Here is a 13,373-nt window from a genome sequence, read left to right as displayed (position 1 = left end):
ATGTTCTCAGTCTGGCATCTGCTTTACCGACGATCAACTTTATATGATCATTCCATTTTAAATCACTCCTAATGAGTACTCCCAGATAATTTATGGAATTAACTACTTCCAGTTGCTGACCTGCTATTTTGTAGCTAAATGATAAGGGACCTATCTTTCTATGTATTCGCATCACATTACACTTGTCTACATCGAGATTCAATTGCCATTCCGTGCACCATGCGTCAATTCGCTGCAGATCCTCCTGCATTTCAGTACAATTTTCCATTGTTGCAACCTCTCGATACACCACAGCATCATCTGCAAAAAGCCTCAGTGAACTTCCGATGTCATCCACCAGGTCATTTATGTATATTGTGAATAGCAACAGTCCTATGACACTCCCCTGCGGCACACCTGAAATCACTCTTACTTCGGAAGACTTCTCTCCATTGAGAATGACATGCTGCGTTCTGTTATCTAGGAACTCCTCAATCCAATCACACAATTGATCTGATAGTCCGTATGCTCTTACTTTGTTCATTAAACGACTGTGGGGAACTGTGTCAAACGCCTTGCGGAAGTCAAGAAACACGGCATCTACCTGTGAACCCGTGTCTAAGGCCCTCTGAGTCTCGTGGACGAATAGCGAGAGCTGGGTTTCACACGACCGTCTTTATCGAAACCCATGCTGATTCCTACAGAGTAGATTTCTAGTCTCCAGAAAAGACATTATACTCGAACATAATACGTGTTCCAAAATTCTACAACTGATCGACGTTAGAGATATAGGTCTATAGTTCTGCACATCTGTTTGACGTCCCTTCTTGAAAACGGGGATGACCTGTGCCCTTTTCCAATCCTTTGGAACGCTTCGCTCTTCTAGAGACCTACGGTACACCGCTGCAAGAAGGGGGGCAAGTTCCTTCGCGTACTCTGTGTAAAATCGAACTGGTATTCCATCAGGACCAGCGGCCTTTCCTCTTTTGAGCGATTTTAATTGTTTCTCTATCCCTCTGTCGTCTATTTCGATATCTACCATTTTGTCAACTGTGCGACAATCTAGAGAAGGAACTACAGTGCAGTCTTCCTCTGTGAAACAGCTTTGGAAGAAGACATTTAGTAATTCGGCCTTTAGTCTGTCATCCTCTGTTTCAGTACCATTTTGGTCACAGAGTGTCTGGACATTTTGTTTTGATCCACCTACCGCTTTGACATAGGACCAAAATTTCTTAGGATTTTCTGCCAAGTCAGTACATAGAACTTTACTTTCGAATTCATTGAAAGCCTCTCGCATAGCCCTCCTCACACTGCATTTCGCTTCGCGTAATTTTTGTTTGTCTGCAAGGCTTTGGCTATGTTTATGTTTGCTGTGAAGTTCCCTTTGCTTCCGCAGCAGTGGCTCTTTCCCATCTCTTACGATCCTGCTTGGCACATACTCATCTAACGCATATTGTACCATGGTTTTGAACTTTGTCCACTGATCCTCAACACTGTCTGTACTTGAGACAAAACTTTTGTGTTGAGCCACCAAGTACTCTGAAATCTGCTTTTTGTCACTTTTGCTAAACAGAAAAATCTTCCTACCTTTTTTAATATTTCTATTTACGGCTGAAATCATCGATACAGTAACCGCTTTATGATCGCTGATTTCCTGTTCTGCATTAACTGATTCAAATAGTTCGGGTCTGTTTGTCACCAGAAGGTCTAATATGTTATCGCCACGAGTCGGTTTTCTGTTTAACTGCTCAAGGTAGTTTTCAGATAAAGCACTTAAAAATATTTCACTAGATTCTTTGTCCCTGCCACCCGTTATGAACGTCTGAGTCTCCCAGTCTATATCCGGCAAATTAAAATCTCCACCCAGAACTATAACATGGTGGGGAAATCTACTCGAAATATTTTCCAAATTATTCTTCAGGTGCTGAGCCACAACAGCTGCTGAGCCCGGGGGCCTATAGAGACATCCAATTACCATGTCTGAGCCTGCTTTAACCGTGACCTTCACCCAAATCATTTCACAATTCGAATCTCCGTCAATTTCCTTCGATACTATTGCACTTCTTATCGCTATAAACACGCCTCCCCCTTCACTGTCCAGCCTATCTCTGCGGTATACATTCCAATCCGAGTTTAGCATTTCATTACTGTTTACGTCTGGTTTCAGCCAACTTTCTGTTCCTAGTACTATATGGGCATTGTGACCGTTTATTAATGAGAGCAGTTCTGGGACCTTTCTATAGACGCTCCTGCAGTTTACTATAAGCACATTAATATTGTTATGCCTTGTTGCATTTTGCCTACTGCCTTGCCGCGTCTCAGGAGGCGTCTTGTCGGGCCTAGGGAGGGAATTCTCTAACCTAAAAAAACCCCATGTGCACTCCACACGTACTCCGCTACCCTCGTAGCCGCTTCCGGCGTGTAGTGCACGCCTGACCTATTCAGGGGGACCCTACATTTCTCCACCCGATAGCGGAGGTCGAGAAATTTGCACCCCAGCTCTCCGCAGAATCGTCTGAGCCTCTGGTTTAAGCCTTCCACTCGGCTCCAAACCAGAGGACCGCGATCGGTTCTGGGAACGATACTACAAATAGGTAGCTCTGATTCCACCCCGCGAGCGAGGCTTTCCGCCTTCACCAACTCCGCCAGCCGCCTGTACGAACTGAGGATGACCTCTGGACCCAGACGGCAGGAGTCATTGGTGCCGACATGAGCAAAAATTTGCAGTCGGGTGCACCCAGTGCTCTCTATCGCCGCCGGTAGGGCCTCCTCCACATCTCGGATGAGACCCCCCGGCAAGCAGACAGATTGAACACTGGCCTTCTTCCCCGACCTTTCCGCTATTTCCCTAAGGGGCTCCATCACCCGCCTAACGTTGGAGCTCCCAATAACTAATAAACCCCTCCCCCCATGTGCCTGCTCGGACCTTGCTGAAGGAGCAGCCACATGTCCACTCACAGGCAGAGCGCGCGATGCCACACGGCCAGCCTCCACATTGACCCTCCGCCTCGTGCGCCGCGAACGCCGCTGAACCCACCACTCCCCTTGGGGAGAGGGTGGCCCAACCGCGCCCGGTACCCGCGAAGATGTCTCGACAGCAGGGACAGTGGGTGAAGCATGTAACACCTGGGGTGTACCTTGCGACGCACCAGACACTCATTGTAATGCACCCCATGTCTGTCCTCTCATTCCCCCCATTGGATGGTGCCTAGACCACTGATTAGGACCGACCTATCCCAGTGTCCTAATGTGTCTGTCACCCCTATGGTTTTCCAGCATCTTGTATGTGCCATGCTTGCAGAGCTCCAGTCGATAAGGTGAGATATGCTTTCACATCTCCTACTGGCTTAAAAAACACTATTTCTGGGATCAATAGAGCTTTTAGCCATTCACAGAGCTTTCCCTTTTGTTTCTCAGGCCTCCCTCCACAATGTTTTAATTTGTTCAGACTCAACGAGCAGCCTGCAGGCTATCAACTGATGCTATTTTCGTCCCCCTTTGGTTTCTGCTATCCACGGCCTTCTCTCTGCCCTTAGCCATGCTGTTTACTCAGTTGTCTTTCTCTGGGTCCCAAGTCATGTGGGCATCCCAGGGAATGAACTGGCTGACTGTTTGCCTAGAGAAGCGGATACTTAACCCCAATTACCCTTCAAGATTCCCACTGCAGATATGCAGATCTGCGTCAGATCTCTCTTTGCCCAAAAATGCAATGACATCTGGTGTGCTACTGCTCATAGTAATAAACTCCACACAGTCAAGGGGTTACTGCAGTTTGGAGCTCTTCCTTCTGCTCCTCTCAGAAGGAGTCCACTGTTTTATGCTGTCTATGCATTGGTCATACCAGGCTCACCCATTGTTTCCTCCTGCATAACGAACCACCCCCACAATGTGATTGAGGAGCCAGACTGACGGTATCCCACATATTGGTAGAATGCCCCCTTATTTTGGCCCTTCATGCTAAGTATAGCTTTCCAAATTCCTTCATTTTAATTTTAGCAGACTATTCACAGATGGTTGAACTGGTCCTCAGTTTCGTCTATGAAAGTGAAAGTGGTTTTTATTTGCATATATAAGGTTTTGCTTTACTCCTGGAACAGGGGCAGGATGGTTGTTGTTGGGACCTCTCTTTGTCTTCTTGGGCAGGGATCCCATGACCACTCGCGCATGGAAAGACCCCCTTTTTCCAATTTTTAGACTTAGTCTCATTTTTTATGCCTTTTACTGTGTGTGTTTTAAGTTCATTATTTTATAATTTGACTCACTGACTGGATCCGTCCACTTTTAGCAGATCCCCCTCCTGCTGCAACTTTGGAATTGTGAGGCTGACGAGCTTGCCATTTAGTTCCATAAACTCTCTCAATTAATCAATCAATCAATCAAGCTTCACCTGGCCCTCCTCATTCCAATAAGCCACATTCCTTGATGTTGACATCCACCTGAAGGATGATTACGTCAGTGCTCTGACCATCTCAGACCTAACAATCACTAGCAGTACCTCCATTTCAACAGCTGCTCCCCCTTCTATAAAGCCTAGCCAACCATGGCCGTCACATCTGCAGTGACAAGCGGTCCTTCTCCAGATATACTAAGGGTCTCACTGAGCCCTTCACATACCGATACTACTCTCCCAACATTGTACAGAAACTGATTTCCTGTGCCTTGTCTCTCCAGACACCTACAACCTCCCACAAGCACACCATGCAGCCAAAAAGGTGACTCCCCTGTTGACTCAGCAAAACCCAGGACTGGAGGAGCTGAATCACATTCTCCACCAGGGTTTTGACTGCTCCTCATCCTGCCTTGAAATAAGGTATATCCTACCTACTATCTTTCCCACCTCTCCTACAGCGATATTCCACCACCCACTAAACCTACGCAATATCCTCATCCATCCCTACTCTATCCCTGATCCCATTCACTTGCCTCATGGCTTATATCCCTGCAATAGACTGTGATGCAAGACATGTCCCATACATCCTCCCACCATCTCCAGTCCAGTCACAGACATCTCATATCCCATCAGAGGCAGGGCTACCTGTGAAAGCAGTAATATTATCTAAAAACTAAGCTGCAACCACTATTATGCTTTCTACATGTGCATCACAACAGATAAGATGTCTGTCCACATGAATCGCCACTGATAAACTGTTTCCAAGAGACATATGGATCACCCAGGTGCTGAACATGCTACCCAACACATTGTGCTTCACTTCAATGACCGCTTCACATCCTGCACCATCTTGATCGTTCCTTCCAACACCAGCTTTCCTCAATTTCTCAGGTGGGAACTCCGAGCTTTCCTCAGTTGCAAAGGTGGGAAACTCTCCTAAGTCCCTAAAAAACCCCTGGTGTCAGCCTTCACTAGTGCTTGTCCCTTACCCACCTATCACCAACTCTGCCCCCACCCATAAACAGCCTTCTGTCCCGCCACCACGTCCATTAGCGTTTTTCCTTCTCCACTCCCTGTTCCTCTCCCCCCCCCCCCCCCCCCCCATCCTCCCAACTCCCATTTGCACCTAGCAGTTCTAACATGCCCTCACCACATCCGTGCACCCTCTCACAATTTTAAATTGGTAGAGTCCTTTTGTTGTGCCTGTCTGGAGCTCAATGTTTTCTCTATACGTTGAGTAACAATCTATCCTTTTCATAATAGTCTCCTTTCATAGCTGTATTAATGGCAGATATATCAGTGTCAACTTCCCTTCCCCCCCCCTCCCCCTCCAAAAGGATCTACGTTAATTTCTGCTCCTAGTATCGGAGTTCTAGAAAAGATGAATCCAACGATGTTTCAGTCATCAGAATCTGATTACTAGTTTTAAAGTAATTCCAATACTTAGAACTTTGGATTTATTTGTTTTGAACATGACAGAAATTGCTATCTTTTTACAGGAATTCATGATTTCATACCTAAATTAGGAAATACATCACATCAGTGAAGGAGGAAACAGGACGTGGCCTCGGTTCTCTGAGACTGCAGTCATGTGTGTGTGAGCTGCATTTGCATATATGTGTGTGTGTGTGTGTGTGTGTGTGTGTGTGTGTGTGTGTGTGTGTGTGTGTGCGCGCGCGCGCGCGCGCACCATCTATTTTTAACGAAGGCCCCTAAACTTTTTTCTTTGTGGTAATCTCAAAGTTGAAGACCATGCACAAATTCTGATGACCCAATGGGATTTCAAATCTCACACCGTTGCAATGTGTGCAGTGGCAGCGAAGAAATTTCTTCAGTACTTCCAGAATTCCTTGCACTAGCCACTGCAAACATGTGTTGCAATGGACAGTGAATAATCAAACACTTGATGACAAACTGGAATTTAAGGAAGAGTTTTTGACCACATCAGTATGTGATTTCCTTGTTGCTGCTGTTGCTAAAATAATTTTGCCTTGTAAGCTTGAATCTTGACATTAAGTTCAAGACACAAAGTTATTATTCAACAGTCATCAAACATCAATTTCCTGTTTTAAAAATCCATTCCGTTTTTGATTTGCATCTTGTTTTTTCAAGACTCTGACAGAAGCAAAAGCAGAATTGTAGTTATAGCTAAATGACAAATCATCCTTACACACCACATACTTTGCCTTTCAGTGGTGTGTTGGTCCAACCACATGCATCCAAGTGTGATTAGTAGGAGTCTTAAATTGAATTTTATCTACTATTACACTTTTGTAAGTAGTCTGCTTTAGCGGCTTCAAATTGGAGCATACCACCAACATGACACAACAGTTCCGTATAACAAGATGAACTTCAATATAAGAAAACATTCAGTTTCATGTCAAAACAGATAAATCCTAAATTGTAAATATTTAAATTTCTCTGAAACCACTAATTGGATTTTGAAGAGTGAATCATCTTTGAATTGTCTCTTTTTATAGGTATGATACTAGCACTAGAAATTACTGTATGGTAGTTCCATTTGAGATAGCAAAGTTGATATTGATATCTCTATATTTAATATGTCTGTGAAAAGAGACCATATGTCAATTAGTGAAGATATTTTACTAATTGTTTGGCTGAAAATTTAATTCCAATATCTTAAGTGTTCAGGCAATATCTTAGGTGACCAGCTTAGCTGAATGATCTTGTACACTATGTGATCAAAAGTATTCAGACACACCCAAAAACATACGTTTTTCATATTAGGTTCATTGTGCTGCCACTTACTGCCAGTTCCATATCAGCAACCTCAGTAGTCATTAGACATCGTGAGAGAGCAGAATGGGGTGCTCCACGGAACTCAAGACTTCGAACATGGTCAGGTGACTGGGTGTCACTTTTGTCATATGTGTGTATGTGAGATTTCCACACTCCTAAACATCCCTAGGTCCACTGTTTCTGATGTGATACTAAAGTGGAAACATGAAGGGACATGTACAGTTCAAAAACATACAGGCCGACTTTGTCTGTTGACTGACAGAGACCACCGACCATCAAAGAGAGTCGTAATGTGTAATAGGCAGACATATCCAGACCATCACACAGGAATTCCAAACTGCATCAGGATCCACTGCAAGTACTATGGCACTTAGGCAGGAGGTGAGAAAACTTGGATTGCATGGTCAAGTGGCTGCTCATAAGCCACACATCATGCCGGTAAATGCCAAATGACGCCTCGCTTGGTGTAAGGAGCATAACCATTAGACAGTTGAACAGTGGAAAAACGTAGTGTGGAGTGAAGAATCATGGTACACAATGTGGCGATCCAATGGCAGGGTGTGGGTATGGCGAATGCCTTGTGAACATCATCTGTCGGCGTGTGTAGTGCCAACAGTAAAATTAGGAGGTGGTGATGTTATGTTGTGTCGTGTTTTCCATGGAGGGGGCTTGCACCCCTTGCCCCTTGTTGTTTTCCGTGGCACTATTACAGCACAGGCCTACATTGATGTTTTAAGCACCTTCTTGCTTCCCACTGTTGAAGAGCAATTCAGGGATGGCAATTGCATCTTTCAGGATGATCAAGCACCTGTTCATAACGCACGTCCTGTGGCAGAGTGGTTACACGAAAATTACATCGCTGTAATGGACTGGCCTGTACAGCATCCTGTCCGAATGCTATAGAACACCTTTGGAATGCCGACTTCATGCCAGGCCTCACCGACCAACATCAATACCTCTCCTCAGTGCAGCACTCTGTGAAGAATGGGCTACCATCCTGCAAGAAACCTTCCAGCATCTGATTGAACATATGCTTGCAAGAGTGCAAGCTGTCATCAAGGCTAAGAGTGGGCCACAACCATTCAAGGCTAAGGGTGGGCCACCACCATATTGAATTCCAGCATTACTGACGGAGGGCACCACGAACTTATAAGTCATTTTCAGCCAGGTGTCCGGATACTTTTGATCACATAGTGTGTGACATTCACGAACATTACTAAAACAAATTAGACTTGGCATAATGTTACATTTATTGTCACTTCACAAGCCATGCTGGTCGGAAATACAATAAGCACTATAACTATCTCTGCTGTCACGAATGTTTCAGCAGTTACTGAGCCTGTATTTATTGCTTGTGTTTGTATACCATAAGCTGAAATTTCGGAATACTATGGTTTCTGTATGTTTGCCATGTTAATATCTGGATAGTTGCTTTGACAAAGCCGAACAAATTTCCTTTCCTATTTAATTCCCAACAAGCTAGTATTCCTTCTTCATTGGCCACAGAATCAAATAATAATAACAACAATAAAATTCAACTTTTCTTTCTCCTGACAAAAGATCTTTAATTTTTTTCTTCAGCTATATTTATTAGTATTTGATTAACAAACTGCTGATTCCAAAGCTAGACAGCTTTATCCTGAGGCAACTTGACAGGATACATCAGTCATTCAAAATCTGCAACCTTTTGCTGTCTCACACAAAATCAGCATGTACACTAACAAGAGGCCACATGTTTCACATGCAAAATGGAACTTAAAAGTGAAAATTGTTTCAAAATATTTATGTATATTTCAGAGTAACACCTGAAATGGTCTTCTAAATTTTCAGCAAATAGATCTCACTGACTCTCCACCACCAGTGCACAAAACTGTTGCTCTGAAGAACAGTGGATGTTCTGGGTTATCACACAACAGGAGAGAAGTATCATCTCCTCGGCGACATTCTCCAATACCAGGTTACTGTGCAACCACATCTGTCACAGAGTGCCACCAGGAGGCTTTGCCAAACAAGCGACGTCGGCGGTCGTCTCCTCCAAAATTGGCTGCCATTTTTGGGCTGAGTGGGAAGAGCGACGAGAACAGACGAGAATGCCCTATAGTACCTACAGTTGCCAGAATATCAGCTAAGGCACCAGCACGAGAACCTGTGGAAACCGCACCCAGCATACCAGAACCTCATGTCAAAATGGAGGATCCAGACTACATAGATGATTCTCGAACTTCTGCCAACCGGGGCCAGTTATCAGGTGGGGCAGTTCTGGAAAGTGATACTTGTTCAAACTTGGAACAGTTTGTAGTTGCTAAAACTGAAGGAGATTCATCACTTGCTGTGAATGTGGACCCTCCCGATGCTCTAGATGTGTATGGCAGTAGCTCACAGGATGTGGACGCCACATCAGACAGCTTACCTACAGGAGAACTTCGTAAGTATATTCTATACTGTAACACTTCATTTAATTTTATTTTTAATTTCGTATTTACCAACTAGGATCATGGAACAACCTCAATTCCTCTTCTTTTGTTGTTTTCTATTTTCCCAGTGCTCCATCTTCTCCCCATGTTGACCTTCCCTTTCTTCTGACTATGTTGCTCCCAATTTCTTATTTCTTCTGCATTGAAACCTCTCCGAAATTTAATATTTTATTCTTAAAAAGATTTCTATCTGGTATTTCCAATTATTTTATTTTCTTCTTTTCTAGCTCTTTCCTTATTTCTGGAATCCATGCTATTGTTGATTTCTTCTTCCAGAAAAACAGGAATATTTGTTTTGTGAGCTTGTTCTCATTCATTTGGTAGAGGTATCCAAAAAACATTAATTTTCTTTTAACCATTAGGTCTGATATTTTCTGTACATTTTTGGAAATCTCTACATTACTTCTCATTTTCCAGCCACCTGTAGTTTGCATTGAACCTATTATTTTTCTATCTATCTATCAAGTACTTCTATTATGTCAATAATGATACTATTACAGGTTTGTTGGTTAATAATTTATGGCGAATTATTGATGTTAAGTTAAAAATATATTCTGTGCAAGATCTTCCCTTTCGAAAACCTCCCTGATATTCTCCCAATTGTTTATCTAATTTCTGCAACATTGTGAAGGAGAATTTTTGACAATATCTTTTACGTGACTGGCAGAAGCTCCTCTGTAATTGTTGGAATTTTGTTTGTCTCCATTTTATGTAGTGGCTGGATTAACATCATTTTCCACTCTTCTTGAATCTTTTCAGTTTTGCAGTTGTTCTCAAAAATACTTCATTTATTTATTGATTTTTTTAAAAAAATAATGGACTTAATGTTTGTTGGTATAGTGAATAAAGTGTCAACAAGTTTCAGGAAGGAATAATATTGTACTTTTCTTGAGCTCAGTAGTAGTGTGGAATTCTGCACATAAGTAATTAAATTCAATGTTATCCATTTTTCAGGTCTTGGGTAGTGGTTGTTATACTTTACCAGTAATAATTATTTGCACTCAACCACTTTAATTGTGCTCGATACAATTCAACTACTTGTTTCAAGAGACAGTGTATCATCAGGTTGTTGACACTCAGGCTGTGGCATTCATTAAATAAAAAATAAGATTACCAAACATGTTCACTTGATCCTACTGATGGTGTCCAGAGGTAACTGTGATCTGTAACACCCATAGCCCAATGTGTTTTTTATTTTGTTTAATGAGTGACACAAAGTGAGTGTCAACAACCTTTAGATTAGAGTTTTGTCTCCTGAAATGCATAATTGAATTGTATCAGGTACTATTAAAGTAGTTAAATGAAGATAATTGCTACTGGCTTATTAAGTTAATCTATTCATATATATCATGTTACTGGCAAAGAGCTTCATTGGGCACACTGCTTTTAAGTGAAAAGTTTATTTCAATCAATACCTCATAAATACTTCTTGCCCATGGTCATGCCATAGCAGTAGCAAGTCAACATTCCACAAGGCCACGGAAGAGGAGTGATGAGTGACAGGTAGTGAGTAGTAGGTTCACAAGCATACCTAATCCACAAGCAGACAATTAATGGTGTACATAGCTGACTACTGTGTGTGTACCCACATAAACCTGCAAGCAATATCTTTACTATTAACTGCTAGCATACAGTAAGTACTAGTTAAAGCCTTAAAGTTCTTAGCTTTTTTATGACCCCTAGAAAGAAACTCATGGATATCAACCAAGAAGTGGTTATGGGCTACTGATAATGATTGTCTGTTGAAGTTGTTACAACTATTCAAAATTTTTCGATCATTAACTTTTATTGTTGTTAAATGACATAAAAGCCATGTCTTGCAGTTAAAGATGACAAAAATGTTGAATGAAGGTCTTTTTAATCAATGATATTAACTGAAACTGTGTAATAAGCATATTTGCAATCTTGCTGACTAAGTATCAAGCATTATGCCCAACTTCGGCACCAAAATTAGAAATATTCCCTGTCTAAGATGCATCACATATTTAAGTTTAATCACATACCTTCAGAAATATATCAGCCAAGTCTGCAGTTACAAACACAACCATTACCCAGTAAAAAAACTTGTAGCTGGAAAACAATATTTAGTGTGTTCTTAAGTGTAGTGTGCATGTGATGTGATGAAACAAACATGGAGTATAATGTCAGTGCCAGACAAGTGATGTGTTGTTCAAAGAATACTTGCATACTGTCATTACAAACAGAACTCACTTCAAACGAGAGATTGTTACACATAATCACTAGCATTTAATCAAGCTGTCAGCGTACCTAAACCACAACAGCACACACAGCTGTTATAATTTGCATAAAGAAACCTGCAGGTAATATCTTTACTGTTTACTACTAACATAGAGTGAGTGCCAATTAAATCCATAATCTGCCTGACATGATATGACTGTAGCACAGAGATGTATAATTCTACACTCATCTCATAAATTAAGGATAATGCTAATACATGGTGAAACAATACTCTGGTGGGCAGTTTGCGGGTTTAATCACCTCGGGGTATGACCGTGCGGTGCATTTGACCTGCGGTCGTCAAACGGTCGCGCTGACAGCAGTCCACATTCACATAGGTGTGTCGGTGCTTGTCAGATTACGGTGCAGCGAATAAGTGTGCAGACATTTTCAGACCTGCTAATGACGACTGTGTGTTGAAAATGGCTCAAAGAACATACATTGATGACATTATGAGGGGTAGCATACTAGGGTGACTGGAGGCTGGTCAAACTCAGCATGTCGTAGCACGGGCCCTCCATGTGCCACAAAGTGTGATCTCAAGATTATGGCAATGATTCCAGAAAACAGGAAACATGTCCAGGCACTACAGTATGGGACATCCGCAATGTACAACACCACAAGAAGACCGATATGTCACCATCAGTGCCTACAGACAGCCATGGAGTACTGCGCAGAAAGCCTTGCTCAGGACCTTACCGCAGCCACTGGAACAGTTGTCTCCAGACACACAGTCTACAGACGACTGAACAGATATGCTTTTTCACTCGGAGACCTGCAAAGATGCATTCCACTGACTCCTGGTCACAGGAGAGCCCATAAAGCCTGGTGTCAAGAACACAGTACATGGTCATTGAAAAAGGGTCCCAGGTTATGTTCACGGACGAGTCCAGGTATAGTCTGAACAGTGATTCTCACTGGGTTTTCATCTGGCGTGAACCAGGAACCAGATACCAACCCCTTAATGTCCTTGAAAGGGATCTGTATGGAGGTCGTGGACTGATGGTGTGAGTTGGGATTATGATTGGTGCATGTACACCCCTACATGTCTTTGACAGATGAACTGTGACAGGTCAGGTGTATTAGGACATCAGTTTCCACCAGTATGTCTGCCTTTTCAGGGGTGCAGTGGGTCCCACCTTCCTCCTGATGTATAATGACACACGGACCAACCGAGCTGCAATCATGGAGGAGTACCTCGAAACAGAAGATATCAGGTGAATGGAGTGGCCTGCCTGTTCTCCAGGCCTAAACCCCATTGAGCACATCTGGGATGCTCTCGATCGACTATCACTGCATGTCTTCAAACACCTAGGACACTTCAGGAGCTCTGATAGGCACTGGTGCAAGAATGGGGGGGCTGTACCCCAGCAGCTACTCAACCAACTGATCCAGAATATGCCAACTGGTTGTGCAGCCTGTGTACGTGTGCATGGTGATCATATCCCATATTGATGTCAGGGTACATAAGCAGGAAACAGTGGCGTTTTGTAACACATATGTTTCGGGACGGTTTTCTCAACTTATCGCCA

The 13,373-nt window shown here is 42.9% G+C and overlaps 1 protein-coding gene across 2 annotated transcripts in view; it reads left to right on the top strand.

The window, feature by feature from the left end:
- The window catches only part of LOC126335307 (broad-complex core protein isoforms 1/2/3/4/5-like), a 71,543-nt gene that overhangs the window by 33,246 nt on the left and 24,924 nt on the right, over nt 1–13,373 (top strand). For both annotated transcript variants that reach the window (XM_049998440.1, XM_049998441.1), the window contains exon 4: nt 8,960–9,554. In XM_049998440.1, coding sequence (XP_049854397.1) covers nt 8,960–9,554 — 595 coding nt within the window. The remainder of the gene's footprint in view (nt 1–8,959; nt 9,555–13,373) is intronic.

This window comes from Schistocerca gregaria, chromosome 2 (assembly GCF_023897955.1).
Source record: "Schistocerca gregaria isolate iqSchGreg1 chromosome 2, iqSchGreg1.2, whole genome shotgun sequence".
NCBI lineage: Eukaryota > Metazoa > Arthropoda > Insecta > Orthoptera > Acrididae > Schistocerca > Schistocerca gregaria.
The sequence above is the reverse complement of the archived record's forward strand: the minus strand, read 5'-3'. Positions and strand labels throughout refer to the sequence as shown.